Below are 19,573 nucleotides of genomic sequence, written 5' to 3'. Positions count from 1 at the left end.
GCCTGGGAGTATCGTGTTACCTTATGAACTGGTTCAACACCATGGCATGTTTGATGCTATGGTAACCACGGAGTTATCAACCCACCAAACAATACTTATACCCTCCAAGTTCGTTGCCATGTCGTATGTCCCACGAGCCTGTCTCTTCATTTCATTTGAAGGTGTGATCGGATAGTCTTTGGGAATTCTATTCTCTCGAATGGTTCCTGTAGCACCATATCCGCAATGTTTTAGATGAGCCAAAAGTGCCATTCCAGTAAAAAGATTATCGAAATATAGTTAGTTGAAAGGGTAAGTGTGACATATCATCAGGTAGTTCTTCCAGCATCAGTACCATTGGAGCAGCACACTTACCAAATCGTTGCTCATATTCAGCATTACCATGAGGATTCTTTCCTTGATATATGTCAAAATTTATGAGATAGCCCGAGGGAGTGTTCAAACACCAGACCTTATAACCAAAGCGGATGGGCTTTCCGCGGATGAATTGCTTGCAGCTGTGCCTACCATAATATTCCACCATGCATTCATCAAAATCTAAATACTTTTCAGGCCGGAAATTCGCAAGGAATCTTTTCTTCAGCATGTTTATAAGAGGTCGTAATTTCCACATTTTATCATTCGTATCAGGCTGAGTATTATCCGTGCAGTGAATGAGCTGAGTATTATCCGCGCAATGAATGAAGCAACAAATTTCCAGGAAACGGTCTCTTCTCATAGTATTTACAACAAGTGTATTACGTACATCATCCGCTGCTTCCCAATACGATCGTTTGCTAGGCACATTGTTGTAACCGGAAAGAATTAGCACAGCAAGAAGAAATATTTTTAATTCCTCCTTAGATATTTTTGGGTCGTCACAATTCTTAAACAAGGCAAACTTGCTTGATTCTTGATTCATGAACTCCATCACTTCGTTGTCAAACATTAGTTCAAAGCACTCTGTAGGAGATTTGCCAGATAAGGTGGAAAAATCGGCTTCCGGGAATATGCCAACTGAATCTCGGTTGTCATCCTTACTCCACACAGGATTTATTCTTTGAAGTTTAGTTTTCTTGCTAGGTGACTGATCTAAAATACCTGCTGAAATGGGATCATCGTCTGCGCCTCCTATACAATCGTTGCCAGCGAGTACAATTTCTGCCTTACTTGAAAGCTGGCGACCTGTGAGGTTATCAACCAAACCACCAACATCTTCATCTCCTGAATCTTCGTCGGAGTAAATATTAGCTTCCGGAGGTTCAGTAAAAATGCTGTTAACATCTCCAATTGGTTCGTCCGATTCAAGAATATCTAATACTTCTTGGAGCATAATGTCCCTGTAAAAAGGGAAAGAAGGTTTTGTAGCTGCATATATGTTAACAAGTCGCAATTTATTTAAATGTAGAATAGATGATGTAAATTGAATAAAGTTGTTCAATGAAAATTGATGTATAACAGTAATCATAACAGGTAACATAACGTCCACCATCAAATACACGCACAGGGTGAATAGCTAACACAAGCGTCTAGCGTGATCATACGATCACGCAATGTTTTAAGTGCCTACGGGAGTAATATTTTCTGTTAAATGTAAATTAACTGCATCATAATGTGAACATAGATCACTCCCAAACTTGTTAAGCATATGAGTTGTGTAAGCTAAACGTAAATATATGTGAAATATCGAACTTACTTGAAGTGCACCGAAACAATGAGTCAATATGTATCCCGTAATAATATGCTCGCACACAGTTGCCACATGCTTCTTGAATTGATCTACACAGTCAGCAATCAATTCCAGTGCTACACAAAGCACTGAGAGCAATCTAAATGAAAGAATGCAGGCCGTGATCATATGGACACGCACGGCGTTAACGGGTTAAGGGCTTTCATTTTGGGAGGTGACAGCCGATACGAAGGATAGCGAACAGGTACGTTGTCAGTGACTTCAATTTTGTACTCCAAAACATTAGTTACACCTAACTTGTTGGTAAATACATCTGGAAATTTATCGCAGAGATTCTTAAGTTGGTTGGCCTGATAATCAGGCAGATGATCAAAATCAAAAGCTTTGGGTTCACCCGTGTCTTCAGAAACAGCACTGACATGACAAGGAAGAATAGGGGAACGAGTACACAACTTAAAATTTCTCATGGAAAATCTAAAATGGAAATCATTGTACTGAAGGTCCAAAATCATACCAGTTTTAGCAATAAAATTTGCACCCAAAATTAAAGAACAAGATAAATCTTTCGCAACTAGCACTGGCATTTTCCACGTGAAATCACTGATTCTGATCTTGACATCCAGAAATCCAGTCATATTCAAAGAGTTAGAGTTATCAGTATGGCAGGTTCAAGATACAGGTTTCAATGAAGGGAACTTGCAAACAATTTTCATAGAGTTATACCAGTTCTCACTCATCAATGTGATGCTACTTCCAGAATCTACCAATGCACAGACAGGTTCATTATTTACCTCTAAGCATATGTACGGTAATTTACTAGGAGGGATAGCAGAAATGCCACAAGGTTGTAGGAAATTGACGGTAGGTTCATACTGGGACCTATTATCAGCCACAGAATTTGGTGAATCCTCCTTTAACCTACAGTTATAACAGACCAAACATGAAGCTACACTTTGAGGTTTGCCACAAGAATTGGCGGTTAGTCATCTAGAATTACTATTACCAGAACGCCTAGACCCGGAAGAATAGCGAGGCCACTGTCTAGAGAAATGCCTATTCGACCCACCGTATTGAGAAGAATTATTGGTGGAAGAGACTCTACCCACATCAGGTTTTGAATTGCCTAAGGGCTCAATCTTAGGACAATTACGCCTTAAATTTCCAGTGGGACCACAGACGTCAGGTTTTGAATTGCCTAAGGGTGCAATCTTAGGACAATTCCGCAGGAAATTTTCATTGGAGCCACACCTAAACCATGCACGAGAATTACGTGGCTTGGAAGAAAGAGAAGGAGCGGTTATAGTAAACTGAGGAAAAGGCATGCTTGTAGGAGAGGAAGCTAACGCAACGCGTAGCTGGTCGGCATATCTAATACCTTCGGCAGAAACAGTCATAGCTTCCAATTGTGCAAAAGTTGCTGGTCGCAGTGAAAGAGCAAGATACGACCGATAGTTAGGGGTAAGACCCTTAACAATGCTGGCAACAATTTGAGACTCAGAATAGTTGAGCATAAAATTTCTAGCATAGAACTTAATATCCTGAGTATAGTCGGACAATGATTCATTCAAATGCTGCAATCTGAAATAATGTTTCTGTACCAACAAAGGCAAGACACGAGACGGACCGGGCGAGTTGGCCGTGCGCGTAGAGGCGCGCGGCTGTGAACTTGCATCCGGGAGATAGTAGGTTCGAATCCCACTATCGGCAGCCCTGAAAATGGTTTTCCGTGGTTTCCCATTTTCACATCAGGCAAATGCTGGGGCTGTACCTTAATTAAGGCCATGGACGCTTCCTTCCCACTCCTAGCCCTTCCCCGTCCCATTGTCGCCATAAGACCTATCTGTGTCGGTGCGACGTAAAGCCCCTAGCAAAAAAAAAAAAAAAAAAAACACGAGAAGGAATAAAGAATTCAAGTACATATGCATGAAACTGATCCACTGTCCATCTTTTAGAAATGGCTCTAATCATATAAGACTTGGAAAAAGTGATCGCACCTTAAATTGTACACAATAGCCTGATCCTTAAATTCAATTAAAAACCGAAGGAAAGAAATAACCTCATCAATAGAGTTAGCAGTAAACTTTGACACTCCCTTAAATACAGTAGTCAATGGGTGAGGTAAATTGTAAAAAAAATCTGGGAGAAGGCAGGTAGCCTATAGGAGGTACCTGGTAGGGACTAGAGTTGTCCTGAGAAGGAATTACAGCTACATAGTAACCTTTATTCAAAGAAAAGGCTAGAGTACTGAAAGTGAGGTTAGGACTAGCGTTAGACTGCTATGTAACAGGCGCAGATATGCTCATCTGCGAAATATTCTCACAAATTTGAGAAACCACCGGAGCATTGGCCACTTGTTTAGGGGTTAAACAACGTAAGGGAACACTTAATGCGGGTGGCATTTGGACAGGGGGATATTTTTGTATTATCGCATGAGAAACAGGTTGTGTAGCAACAGTATGCGGACACTGAGACACAGTAGAGTTACCAGGTGCCATAGGAAAATTAGAAGACATACCAACATGTGTAGAGGACCTATTACATGAATTACTTACTGGCACCAAAGCACTTGAAAAGAGAGCAGAAGAAGATCCTAGGGGAACATTACCCACATTAGATCCCAAAAGGACATTACCACTAGCAACCACAGTACAAGTTTGAGAAGCTGAAGATACAGAATTTTTTTTTTTTTTTTTTGCTAGGGGCTTTACGTCGCACTGACACAGATAGGTCTTATGGCGACGATGGGATAGGAAAGGCCTAGGAGTTGGAAGGAAGCGGCCGTGGCCTTAATTAAGGTACAGCCCCAGCATTTGCCTGGTGTGAAAATGGGAAACCACGGAAAACCATCTTCAGGGCTGCCGATAGTGGGATTCGAACCTACTATCTCCCGGATACAAGCTCACAGCCGCGCGCCTCTACGAGCACGGCCAACTCGCCCGGTGATACAGAAATTGGAGTAAACTTTCTGATTCCGAAGGGGTTGACTCTTGAATCTCAGAACTTGAATTAGCAAGCCTACTATTTTATCAAATATCTCAGAAACTTGTGTAAATAAAGATTCACACTCCTGCCGCTCATCTACTGACAAATTGAGAAACAACAAATCCCGAATTTGATCCAGATAATTTTGCAGTTGGGCTTTCACACGTGTTAATTGACCGTGTGAGGGCTCAGAAGAACAAAAGGACACCAGAATGGCATTAAATTCTGACAATTCATCTCTAACCACTGCTAAAGATGCGCACAATTCGTCTGTCGTTAATGCAGGAATAGTTACCGGTAAATTAAGGGACTGTTTCACCATTAATCTCCCTTTCGTCTATTGGTGGAAAAGAATCTAATTCCCTCCATGGGAACTTAGAATTTCCATTTGGAATTGCTAGGCGGGCATTAATTCCATTGTGGAGTTTTATCTCCCGTATGCAGTTATCAGACTGTGCTTCATAAATAAGCTTCTGATAAGTTCACCTGCATACACCCCAGCGTCAGTGGGTAGGGTCTGACACATCCCACTCTGAAGAGTCTAGTGTCAGACCTAAGACAAAACGCTGGTTGATAGAGCAAACGCCGGAAAAGCCATCCATCTAATTTTTGATCTGATTTTAAAGGCTCTGCTATCATTATGTAACCACTACGGATTACACAGCATCAAAATAGTAAAAATAATAAACATAATAAAGAAAATTTAAACTTCATGAGATTTGATAAAGTTAAATAGAATACTCGCATACGATAAAGACTGCATAAACAACATCGAGATATAAATACCAGGTTAACCAACATGACGACTAAAAGAAAGGAGATGTGAAGTGAGCTGGGAATCATACGAGGTGTGCGAAAGGTAGTGCGTTTGGAGGAAAACATGATTAACGGTGATACCTTTCTGAACACAAATTCAAAATAGCGTATTACAATGTATGCGCTAACGCACAAACGTTTCGAAAAACATTTCTGCCTGCGTTCTTCTAGAAACAGTATTTACAATTATTGAATTATAGACGATGGCAGGGTATTTACATTTTAAAAAACTTTAAATTTAATTTATGAATTCTAAGTTCATAAATTAATTCTTCCTTTCTCAAATAAAAAGGATTAGGGATAACATGAGACATGCTGACAGCAAGAAACTGCAATTCTAGGTTAAAATTACAACCTGAAAATAAGGAAACAACACAAAGCAGCAAAATAATAAAATCTAACGCAGATGCCAGTTCGGTTGCAACCTTTCCTAAAACCGTTCAGTAAAAGGCGCATAGTTTCAAACTAGCATAAGTTAAATTGCTACAGAGTTACTCGAGGCATCCCCAAGGGTAAAAAACACAGTACAAACCAATTAAAAAGACGTGAGAACAAAGTGACATTTACATTAGATTAGAATGTTCAAGTCAAGACAAGGGGATTACCTGCGAAAACAAAGGGAGTATGACTAGCTGCGAGGGCTAAGTCATTTGAAGTTCAAAATTGGCGAATGGAAGATACCCTGGGCAAACTCTGGCACACTAAAATTTTAAATTAAGAATTTACATTTAAAAGTTAAAATCCAAAACATGAACCAAACAATGCTCACCTCGGAGGGCCAGTAGTCCCATCACAGGACAGACGGAGGGGACCTCTGCTCCCTTCGCTGGTCACAAATCAAAGACGACGGAAACAAGCTTGGCCCTGGCCAAGTCGCCAGAAGCCGGAAGTTGGGCAGTCAAGACATAACCAATTAGCGCATGGGAATTACGTTCGAGATTGTTATTTTCACCAATAAGAAACTCTTGGTATTTTAGCCAATCAGGGCTCCGAAATTTTTGATGAGAAAATATCTTTAAAACTTCCAGAAACTTCCTTTCTGATGTAACAGGAAATCACTAGAAGCAACTTACCAACACAGGCACGTGCAGCTACACCCTGCCACAAAAGTTATTACCTTAAATGCTAATTACACTTTTATTTACATTATAAAATTTTACACAATAACCAAATTAATTTAGTAGTGTTGCAGAATAATTAAATAACACTAAATATCTTATACACATAATTTCAAGTTATATGAATGATTTATGGGGTTCACATTCCCAGAATGACAAATTTCCAAAATTTCTTTTTCTTTGTCCTCGTTCAGTATGAAAATTTGACAATTTTTCAAGGCAAAACAAATGAACATATTGTACAAAATCAAATAGAACAAAATCAAAATGAAAACGATGACTCTTGTCCTTCCGTAACGCACTTTTAACATCTTTTCTTGAGGCTTTCTGAAATAAAATAAAGTGATACACAACATCTTTCAAAATATGATTAAACACAGCTGCTTTAACACCATAACACGTTTGAGAGGGTAAATATAAACATGCTATTATCCAAGCTCCGCTCTCTGCATATCGGCCCGATAGCCATAAATGTTTTAAAGCCGTCCTTTCAAACCGTAGCTAGTGCGTAGTGGTAAAGAATCAAAGATCCCAATGGGCTGTAAAATCATCCAGTGTCCTTCAAGGGTCTGTTCTATGGCCCACATTATTCGTCTTGCATATTAATGACATATCTTCCACACCTCAGTATTGCAACTACCACGTATATGCTGATAATCTGGAGATATACAAACACACCACTACAAACAATTTACTTGAAACTGTTAAGCATATTAATTCAGATCTTGAAAGGCTTACCACCTATTTTTTTTTTTTTTTTTTTTGCTAGGGGCTTTACGTCGCACCGACACAGATAGGTCTTATGGTGACGATGGGATGGGAAAGGCCTAGGAGTTGGAGGGAAGCGGCCGTGGCCTTAATTAAGGTACAGCCCCAGCATTTGCCTGGTGTGAAAATGGGAAACCACGGAAAACAATCTTCAGGGCTGCCGATAGTGGGATTCGAACCTCCTATCTCTACGCGCACGGCCAACTCGCCCGGTACCACCTATTCTAAAAACAACCACTTAATCCTAAATCCTCATAAAACATAAAGTATTATCATAGGAAACTCTAAATTATTACATGTAATAAGCAATATCAATCCTCTTCCAATCATAATCAATGACATTGCTGTACTGTACCTTAAAAATGTAACTAATCTTGGAATCTTCATAAATGAAAATCTGACCTGGAATGAACACGTAACAAATGTATGTAGAAAGGTTCATGCAGCTCTATATTCCCTGAAACGTCACAAGAATTCTTTTCCTCAAAAACTTGAATTAAAATTAATTCAAGCACTACTATTCACAATTTTAGACTACTGTGATACGGTACTAGACAGTCTAAATGCTGAACAAGCTTTGAGACTTCAACAAGCACTAAACTCATGCATACGATATGCCTTCCAACGGTGACGTAATGCTCATGTTACACCATATTTCAAAACATTGGAATGGCTATGCATAAATAAACGAAGGAATTTTCACCTCATGACACTTGTTTACCAAGTGCTCTCGACGAACACTTCTACTTAGGCCCTACCTATCTTCTGATTTTCCTTTCCTTTCCTGATTCCATGAAATTAGTACCCGTTCTGGTTCCCTACTTGAAATTCCACTAAATCGAACGAGTTCGTACAATCATTCCTTTTTAGTTACGGCATCGAGACTCCAGAGTACACTCCCAATGTACATTTGGCACTTTACTTCCAGTCAAAATTTCAAATCTGCGTGCCAAAAGTTTTTCCTGGGAACATATACCTGAGTTGTGTGTCATTGTGTGTATGTTGTGTGTATGAGTTTTCTTTGATCTACTATGCACTTAAATTATTATTATTATTATTATTATTATTATTATTGTTATTATTATTATTATTATTCCTCTGTATATGATTATTATTAGTATTAGTATTGTCACACTAATTGCCGCTGGGCTGAGTGGCTCAGACTGTTAAGGCGCTGGCCTTCTAACCCCAACTTGGCAGGTTCGATCCTGGCTCAGTCCGGTGGTATTTGAAGGTGCTCAAATACAACAGCCTCGTGTCGGTAGATTTACTGGCACGTAAAAGAACTCCTGCGGGACTAAATTCCGGCACCTTGGCGTCTCCGAAAACCATAAAAAATTAGTTAGTGGGACGTAAAGCAAATAACATTATTACACTAATTGCCGTACTGATTTGTGACTTAGTCTTAGAATTATCTGTCCATAGTATTTCTTTTTAGAATTACTATGTCTTACTTTTATGTTAACATTTTAAAATTTTATTGTTTATAGTGGTTAAGTGAGCCCTAACTTCGCCACAAATGTAAGTCAGGAATAAATAAATAAATAAATGAATAATTTCCTAAAATTCATAAAGGCAACATACCCATGAGACCTATTTTGAATTGTAGACTCAGTCCCACATATAAAATAGCACATTTTGCACATAAATTCTTTAAAAAATTCTACACTTTTAAGGGAAAAAAATGATTAAAAACACAGTAGAATTTTGCAACAACACAATCATTAAAGATCTACCCTTATAATAATATAGCATCATATGACATCAAAAACCATTTCACTAATAGAGAACAATCTCATATCACATGGTCATCTTAGCAGAAACGAGATAGATAAATTCATTGCTATTCTCCAGTTCATTCTCAACAATAATAATTTCAAATTTAATGACATCGCAGCATCTATCTACAAAAAGCGTTGCCAATGGGTTGGCCAGTATCAGGCATATTAGCCAAAATATACCTAAACCCTCTTGAGCATACCAAGATCAGCAAAATTTATAATATCTATCACATGACGAGATACGTAGATGATGTGTTCGCATTTCTAGATACACATTACACTAATAGCAATCAACTATTAGAGAAGCTAAACACAGTGGATCCACACATTAAGTTTACGGTAGAGACTGAAAGTAATCAGTCACTCAACTACTTAGATTTAACAGTTGCCACAATAAATGATCATTCGGAACACAATATCTACAGGAAACCCATACACACAGCAAACACTCTAAGACAAAATCCTACACACCCTACACGTGGGGAGAAAAAAAAAAAAAAGAAGAGTGGCTTATTATAGCATGATTTATAGAGCATACAGCATACTGTACCATTATCAAAAGATAATCTATGCAAATAAATAAAAAGTATTAGAAATATAGCAAACCAAAATGGCTTCAACAAAGATTTTGTTAACAAGTTATATGGAAAAAAAAAAAAAAAAAAACTAAATCTGACTTAGTCAAGGAATCAGATAACAAAAATGTATTTTCAATTTTCTCCTTAAACCACACCAATATCCACCACATAACTAATGTGTTTAAGAAACATAAAATAGCATTTAAAACTATCAATAATAATGCCCAATCATTTGATAATTCTAATATGATTAATCCCATTAATAAATTTCATAACCCTGGAATATATGGACTGGAATGTAAAGAATGCAGAGCAAGTTACATGGAAAAGACAAGAAAGAACTTTGTTACACACTATGCTGAACATACCAGTGCTATCAAACAATAAATTTTCAGCTGTGGGCCAGCATATGACAGACCTCAAACACTATTTCTGCAAGATGAAATAAGATTTACACATCTTCAGTATTTTACAAAAAGGCCCTTTGCTCAACATTTTGAGGAATCCTTCATTCAAGTCTATCAGTACACCAATCTGAATTACAATCTAAATTAGCTAACTGAAAAAAGCAGATATTTTATTTCATTTCATAATTCAATTTATTGCAAAACATTTCTCAAAAAGTTCTCCAACCCACATAACATACATCAACCCTCAGCACTCCTTGTGGGTAGGGGACGCAGATGTAGAATACACCCATGGTATCCCCTGCCTGTCGTAAGAGGCAACTAAAAGGGGCGACCAAAGGATGATAGAATTAGAACCATGAGACTACTTGTAATTAGTACCATCACACAGGGAACACCATTGGTCGCTTTTACTTGCGTGTAGTACCACTATGTTAGGTATACAGTAGGTTTGTGATTAGTAGCGACAGTGTGTGCTTCCAGCTGGGTTTTACAGTACCTGTGATTAGTATCACTATATGAGTGACACCATGGATGAGCGAGACCCTGTGTCTGCCTTGCCTGTGATTAGTACCCACTATGTGAGGAACACCATAGGTTTGCATTGCCTGTAAATGGCGCTGCAATGTGAGAAACACCATAGGTCTGTGTTACATGTGCGCATTACATTACCTGCGAGTAGTACCATTATGTGTGGAATACCGCGAGTCTACGCTATATTTGATTAGTACCGCAACATGACAAATACCATGGTTCTACTTTCCTAGCGATAAGAACCAATATGAGAGGCCAATGACCTGGATTTTGGACCCCTTTAGACTGCAAGCATCATGGATCCAGTATTGCGCTTTAAAAGCAATCCCTTGGTTGGTAATACTATTGTTTAACACTAGTTTCTGGGAATGTGGGGCATTGCGGGTTGGATCCATGGATTGTTTTAAATTCATATCCATTCATTCATTCTTCATCCTCACGTTTTGAAGTCTGGTCATTGGAAGATGTTGGACTTTTGAATTGTCATTACATTTCGTCTCATAGGGGCTGATGACCTAGATGTTAGACCCCTTTAAACAACAAACAACATCATCATCACCATCAACCTGCACCAGGAATACAAGCTCATCTCCAAACTCCCCCAGCGTGTCTCCCCTCTCTTCACTCAGTGCCTCTAAACCACACAGCGAATCTCATACAGATGGTAAGAAATATGAGTCTAATGTAGTGTTAAAAAAGGTCTGCACAAACCAGAGGGAGTAAGTACATTATTCAACATACCACTTACACATTTAGCCTTGCATAGCAAAGTTTCTTATCTAAATTCTCTATATTTACAGACATCCAGTACATCCAAGCTAGATACAGCTGACCTGCAACCTCGGATTTCAACAGCTCTACACGTTTCCATTCAACCAAATAGTACTGAGAATGATGTTTCCCCCTAATCATCAACTGTTCTTTTGAAGCGACACTCACCGTATAATAATGTGAATTATTTGTCAATACTTACATATGTATTTGTACCACAATGTGTATTTTTAAAATTCCATAGACTCGTTTTACCAAAACAAACTGATAAGATTTTAAGTGCACACATTGAAAAACATTTTCATGCTAAGCTAATTAGTCTTTAAGATATTCATGGTTGTATGGCTGAGGATGGCCCCACGCTGGGCCAAACAAGTACCATTATATAATATAGTGTACCCAATAATAATTGTATTGATTAGAAGGAACATCTACCAATCTTTCTTTATTTATTTACACCATCAATACGGAACATGAAACTTATAAATTATGAAACATTTCATTCGTGATTGTCTCTTTTTGCCACATATCCTGTATTTGATTCCTGGAGATTTTGTTTTCCTTCCATGAAATGCCAGGCAGTTTTTGTTTAAGACAAGCTTTATTTTTCCTGCAATCTCAAATGAAACTCTTACCTACATCATACTTTCTACCAAAGTGTGGTTACCAAATTACTCTGCCTCTTAAATAATGTGGAACGTTTCTTTAGCCATGAATGACCTGTAACTAGAACTTGCACCGTCCATCCTAAACATGTGTTACTACAAAAACTGACATCATGGAAATTATTATACAGAAGTCCGTTATAGCGAGAATTCATAACAGCGGAAGTTTTTACTCGCTATAACGGATTGTCGTTATATCCGATTTTTGTATACAAGTCGGAAAACCCCTCATGCATATAAAAATCGGTGTGAAACGGCAATCAATTTGTTCAAAACTTGCATTTCCGCAAATGATATCCACACTACGGCTTACTTGTTTGTTATTTTTCGAAATCCGATACTACGTGGAAGTGTATGTTTAATTTCATTCTGAAAAAATATAGTACCGCATTTCTCCGAATCCAAGATGAACCCCACTTTTTCCTTCAAAAAATTTAAATCGCTCAAAAAGTACTTTGTAAATTCATATGAATGCCTTGTTGTACAGTAGGCCTACGCATTTTTAGACTATTTTTAGACGCCGAACATTGACTTTCGTCATGCCGGTTTTTTTTTTTTTTTTTTTTTTTTTTGCGGCTGCACAATTATTATTTCCGCGGGCTTAAGGAATATTAACTTAAAATTGCCATCATAATACCGAAGAGAACCCGTTGAAAATTTTCCGGCAGTACCTATTCCATGCGTCTCTACAATACGACGATCCATCAGGAAATTATTCTTGCTGTCTATAAAACTGTTACTTTTATTCAGCGTCAGATATAACCGGCTACCGCTACACGCATGTCTCGCTTGCCGGGTTCGGCCAAATTCAGCGGCTAGCGATGTATAGGCCTAATCGCGGACATTGAAAGTCAACGAACGAGTTTATTGCGCCACGGTATGCCCATTCCGCTCTTGCGTTTTTCGTGCACATATCTCACAATTTCATCTTCGACTTCTTTAAAGCGTCCTTGTTGCGGATCACTGAATTTATTTTTTGTAGAGCACGCTTTTTTTTTTAGCTCTTTGTCTTCACACTAATGCCAAATATTGGCTTTAGTTAGGCCTATGCCGTATTTTCTTGCGGCTGCACAATTATTCTACATTTCCGAGTGTTTAATAACCATTAACTTAAAATTGGCATCATAATATCGACTAGAACCCGTGAAAAGTTGCCGGCAATACCTTTTCCACGTATCTGTACAATACGACTATCCATCACGAAAATATTCCTGTTGTCTCTAAAACTTAGTTTTACTAAGCGTCATGTACAATAGACGCGTTATAACTCTGCCACTGAGTAGCCATGGCCTTTCTAAGAATTCGAAGGGTCGCATGGTTTGATGCCATTCTGCAGATTTGAGAAACGTTTTTGTAGAGGCTAATAGAACGCCATTCTCTCTTCACTATTTCCTGAGATCCATTGACGTTACACACAGGCATTGTACAACCGGTTGTCGCGGCTAGCGATGTACAGTATAGTAAAGAGGCGGTCGTTTATTGTCGGCGAGTTCTGTGCGCGTGTGAAAAGAAGCAGCGTGGTTACCGCGGTAGTTGCCAGTGGTATCCATTAAGTTACTGTTAGGCCGCGAATGCAACAACCCTAGAGTTTTCGCATGAGATTCTGAGAAATAAAAAGTCTTGGATTCGGAGAAATACGGTATCACTCCAGAGGTTTCTGTGGCAAACACCTCTGTTTTCTTCTTCAAACAGCGTCACCTAACCTAACCGTATATGTATCATGAAAACATATTTGAAACGCATGTAGAGAAATGATAACCTCCTCGCTAAAATTTTTCATGTAAATAGCCTTTCCGAAATTTAACTAGACGCGAGAAGATACGAAATATCTTCTGAAATCAGTGATGTACTCTGCCATATCTTCAGGTGTATCACATTCTTACTTAATTTCCATATATAACATTAAAATTAAAATATCGTTTATTTCAATCTTTATTTTTAACGAGTTAACAACCGTTATTGGACAAGTTATTTACGCATTTATTACGAAAATATGTTCTCTTTCATTTCGAATTTACGGAACAGCTGTCGACGGGTATTACTAATCGACTCCGACATCGCCTTTGAATGTCGACGAGAGAACTCGCTAGTGCACATAGCGAGGAAACGATGCCGAAGGTAATAGATCGCATGCAATATCACCGCTTTGGTGCATAAATATCGGTAACGGAAAAAATCGCGCGCACTTAATCGCTCGTAATAACTGATGCGTCAGTGATAGGGTTCTCGCTGTAGCCGAAGGACGATACACAGTTTAATATAGGAATTTTTAAGGGACAGAAAAAAGTCGACGCTATAACGGAGTTCTCGTTATATGCCGTACTCGCTATATCGGACTTCTACTGTATGTACTCAGCACTCATCTCCCTTTTGACAGGAACAGTATTGGGTGAAAAAAACACCAGGTTTCAGATCCCTGTATGTCAGGAGCACTGTATGGACTTTCACACACATATTGCCCACACTCCAATTTTCTGCTGCCAAATTTTGGAAGAAATGTGCAGCGATTATGTGCATTTGTACACTATATTGATTTTTTTCCTTCCTTTGCAGAAATCTGTTTGGCATTTTACGGCTGATTCGTTGGAGTCCTATGTATAAAATTTAACCCTCCCATTCATGTATATTTGTGAGTACAAAATAACAGAATGTGTAAGTTGGCCTTGCATTTAGGGTCACATAACTGTGAGCGTGCATTCTGAAGGTAGGTTCGACTCACACTGTCAGCAACTCTGAAAATGGTTTTCCATGGTTTCCCATTTTTGCACCAGGCAAATGCTGGGCTGTAACTTAATTAATGCCACGGTTGCTACCTTCCCAATCCTAGCTCTTTCCTTTCCTTGTGTCGCCAAATACATTTGATGTATTAGTGCAATGTTAAGCCACGAGTAAGATAAATAAATAAATAAATAAATAAATAAATAATATTGGTGACAAGGATAAGGGTAATCATTACAGCTGTGCTGAGTAGATCAGGGAGTAGAGTTCTGGCCTTCGGACTCAAAGTTGGTAGGTTCGAACCTGGCTCAGCCCGGTGGCATTTCAATACACCGGCCTTGTGTCAGTAGATTTACTGGCACGTAAAAGAACTGCCCGCTGGGCAGGTGATATGTTTGAATATTATGTAAATCTGGTCTTTTTAACATTCTATAGCTGAAAATACAACTGATGCTCCAAGTTAATGTAGAAAATATGAGTCCCCAAAGAGTGTAAAATAAGGAGTATTGAACATTATTTTTGGTTTCTTTCTTCCCCTCAACTTTTCCTCCAGTGTATTTCAGTGTAATTCGTACAATAGTTTGTTCCTTTTTAGGTATATGAAGCACAATACTGTAACATCATAATTCTAGTGCATAGAAAGGCAAAAATAACATGAGAGGGCTTTCAAATGTCAGGGTATAAGCAACTTACTCATTCTGTGATAACGCTCTTGCACTCAGCTTATCTCCAGGGCTCTGTTTGTAGGAGCTCAGGCTAATTTTTGTGGTTATGTAACTAAAATATATCATTCAGTATGTAAACAAATTAATACATATTAAAATGACAGAAATCTCACTAATACATAAAACGATGAGCATTTCAGAAGTAAATAAATACCTTCGTCATGTTGTCATGTATTACATGGTAAAAATCACTAAATTTTGAAAAAATACGTTTTCAAAAAAGTCCGTTTTCATTGACGAAAATATTGCACACCATTTTCACAGACTTCCTGACTATTAAACCTGAAATAAAGAAATTTAATTCTGAATAAATTCATATGTGTACTATAATTCACTTACAAAATATGACACCGGGCGAGTTGGCCGTGCGCGTAGAGGCGCGCGGCTGTGAGCTTGCATCCGGGAGATAGTAGGTTCGAATCCCACTATCGGCAGCCCTGAGGATGGTTTTCCGTGGTTTCCCATTTTCACACCAGGCAGATGCTGGGGCTGTACCTTAATTAAGGCCACGGCCGCTTCCTTCCAACTCCTAGGCTTTTCCCATCCCATCGTCGCCATAAGACCTATCTGTGTCGGTGCGACGTAAAGCCCCTAGAAAAAAAAAAAGAAAAAAAAAAAATGACAGTTATTCACTGCATGTCACTTTCATAGATGTCAACCTCTTCATTGTCCACTACATGGTGAGCAGCTATGACTGTGGGGATATCTTCAGAAGTACGGTCGTTATTTCCCACGTAATGGGAATCACGACAACAAAGTCACCATCATTGTCTAAATCATCTGAACATTCAAGCTTTTTTTTAACATTTAGCCTTGATCTTGGCCGAGCCATTCAAAAAAAAAAAAAAAAAAAAAAAAAAAGGTGATGCAAGCATACTTAAGAAAGGAATAACAAAAATATATGCCATTAGGATTTGGAAAATACAGCAAACATTCAAAATATACATACATACATCTTTATTATAGACTCCTATGTCCTTCCGTATTCAGTCTGCAGGCCTTTGCGAATTTACTAAACACCGCAACAATCATCTGTTTGTAATTACTTTTGTAGCAACGTTTAGTTCTAAATCCCTTATCTTTAAATCATTAGAATCAGAGTCTAACCATCCTCGTTACTCCCATAAGTCCAAGGCTTCCTTAGAACGTTCTGAGCGTACTCTGTAAAAATTCTGTGAAGCAGGATACTACTCTACTTACACATAGTCCCAGTGAAAATCTCTCTTCTCATGGGTTAATGACCACCAGTGGATTCTGTAGTCCTAGCCGCCTGAACACAAGGAAGGCCATGGCTCAGAATGTGTCTGAGATGCCCACTCCTATTTCAAAGCAAATGGTATCCCAACTCTCAGGACTGCTTGTTAGGCCACTCGGCCATTGCATGTGGTTCACAAACTAAGATGTGACTACAGTAACCCACACCATGAATTAACCGAGTTATTCAAACTGTATGTATGATTCATCATGTGATTTAACCAGCGAGTTTTAACAGTTTTTCTAGATATAGGTACAGTTTCCTGATTTCACAGTGATGAGTAATATTAACTATTATGATACTTACAGACTTCTATCAGTGTCAAAATAACTACAGAGTTGCATCATTATTACAGTAAAACCTGCCTTTAGCGGAACCTTTATAAACTGGTAAACTGTCTGTTTTGGAATAATTTCCCGGTCCCATGAATTGTGGTTTAATATTCATGTACGCTTACCTGTATTTAGAGGAACCTGTCTTACACAGAAACAATAAGGAAAGTTTGCTATTGTAACAGAAAAAGTACGTAAATTTTCTTCCTCGCCCTTTTCAGTACATGTGTATTCAGAGTGGATCTAAGATGGTCGAGATATTGAGATAGCATTCAGCCAGGAAATTAACTCAGACCATCTGGCTGTAAGGTGGCAACTCTATCTGTAGGCCATGACAGGGATATTCTGTGAGGTTTAGACATCCTTTACTGTAGGAATTCGGAAAGACCGAAACTTGAGACAGGAAACTTACGGCCTCCTTCATCTCCATCAGCTGCAAGGACATTCATTCTTCTTCACTAGTGAAAAATGTTGCAGAATTATGCAACATTATTTGCTTTGCTTGCATTTTAATTGAGAACCGTGCTACCAAGAATAATTGTGCCCAGCGTACAAATTTGGATTACTGGAAGAAGTAAATGACAATACTGTCGGTATTATTATTGGTGTTATATTTGTAAAACATGTTATGTGCATTAAATAAGTGTTTGCACTGTACTACTGTGCACTGTGAGGAAGAACAAATTGAGGTATGTACTTACAGTTTTTATTTTATTTTTAATGACCTTGATGAGTCGTAATCCCGCATACAGCGGGGGAAAATCCGATCCCGTGGGTTTCCATTGAGGACAGGTTTTACTGTATATATCTGCACGTTCATTAATAGTAAAACATGATTATAATGTCATACTCTTGCATAATGTAAATTAATTACATTAATGATAATTTACATTGTAAGTTAAATGGAGGAGTTCTCATTTTTATAACATGAGGTGTTCAAAACTTCATACATTTACAATACCTCTCTTTGATTTGTAATAAATAACATCCTGACAATTGAGAAATCACAGTTTCATAAGGAATGTATAATAGCTTAGGCTTCTCAGTTAGAAACAAGAAATTTACAATGCATCACACACATTCCCTGAGACATGCTATCCTGTCATCGCACATAAGATTCCAGGTTATGTATAAATGCAAACTACTTCCTTCTGGTCATTTAAAAGGCAGTTTGCACATTCACCTGTCTTCTAATCTATTGAATAAGGACCCTGGTACAACTGAAAGATATCGTGCATCTATTTGTTATCTTCCAACGACAGGTGAGGAACTGCTAACAAAACCACCTTCCCTACTTGACCGTCCCCTGGAATCCTCTTCTATTGCTTAACCTGTTGTTCCCCTGCATTTTGCAAATTACTTCTGGCTAATTGAATAATCAAGTTCTTGTGCACAGTTTCTCCAGTTGATAATAAAGAAATCCTGACCAACTCTCTCCGAGGCTTCCTACCTGGCTGCAGCTCCATTGGTGTCATGTCAGTAATGTTATGCTTTCTTGGCGTTGCACCAGCGCTGTACATCCTCCAGGTAGCTAAACCAAGAGTCATGCTGTTCACTGGTGTACAAGAGAATCATCAGTCTAACTTGTGCATTACCCTTTCAGACATATTACCCTTTGGATAACATATGGAAGACTAACACACTGACCCCAATCTCACTCAACTTCTTCCACACCCGAGACATGAATTGAAATCCATGATCAGATAAAATCTTAGCAGGCTTACTGTGGTCAGGTACATAATTATTCAATATCATGCCTACACTGGATTGACCAGTAGACTTCCTCGCATTTGTTAAAGGCATCAATGACCACAAGTATATATTGATACCGATACCTGGACTTGACTAAAAGACCAAACAAATCTACACAAACCAGTTCATAAGAAGCATGTGTCAAATCAACTTGCCTAGGACCCTCCAAATACCTATTAGGATGATTACTACGCTGACTTGTATCACACTTGGCTATGATCTTCATGACATCTCGTCTCGTGTTCTTCCAGATAGAGTTCTCTTGTATTGCACTCAAACTTTCACTAGCCCCAGAATGAGTGTTTTTGGTACAACGACTTTCCAATCTTCTCCTATGTCCTTTGTGGATATGAGATCATTCAATAATTTAAAACTCATATTCCCTCCTAGTATTTTTCATCCCTCCCTATTCTCCTCTAATTCTTTTTGAATTTCTTTCAAGTGTCATCCTTTCATTGCTGTTTCATTTTCATCAGCATTTTTTGTTCTTCTTTACATCTATCAATTCTCAACACACACACCAAAATCTTATCTGTTTTTTTCAGTCTGATTTTTTTCAGGCCATTTCAACTGGATGTATACTCAAGTAATCAGCCAGCAAATCATTCTTTCACATGAACTATGTTATAATTTTATTCCTGGATGGCCAAGGTCCACCGAGACATGCGACTTGACATCAATTTGCAGGTCTTGATAAAAGTA

At 38.4% G+C, this 19,573-nt stretch overlaps 1 protein-coding gene across 4 annotated transcripts in view; it reads left to right on the top strand.

Annotated features, from left to right (window-relative positions):
• LOC136862776 (DNA-binding protein P3A2) overlaps nt 1-11,926 on the top strand; it is a 298,693-nt gene extending 286,767 nt beyond the window's left edge. For all 4 annotated transcript variants that reach the window (XM_067139026.2, XM_067139028.2, XM_067139027.2 and 1 more), the window contains one exon: nt 11,454-11,926. In XM_067139026.2, the coding sequence (XP_066995127.1) occupies nt 11,454-11,561 (108 nt within the window). In that variant the 3' untranslated portion in view covers nt 11,562-11,926. The remainder of the gene's footprint in view (nt 1-11,453) is intronic.
• Nucleotides 11,927-19,573: the final 7,647 nt, after the last annotated feature.

Source organism: Anabrus simplex, chromosome 2, assembly GCF_040414725.1.
Source record: "Anabrus simplex isolate iqAnaSimp1 chromosome 2, ASM4041472v1, whole genome shotgun sequence".
NCBI classification, from domain to species: Eukaryota; Metazoa; Arthropoda; class Insecta; order Orthoptera; family Tettigoniidae; genus Anabrus; species Anabrus simplex.
The sequence above is the reverse complement of the archived record's forward strand: the minus strand, read 5'-3'. Positions and strand labels throughout refer to the sequence as shown.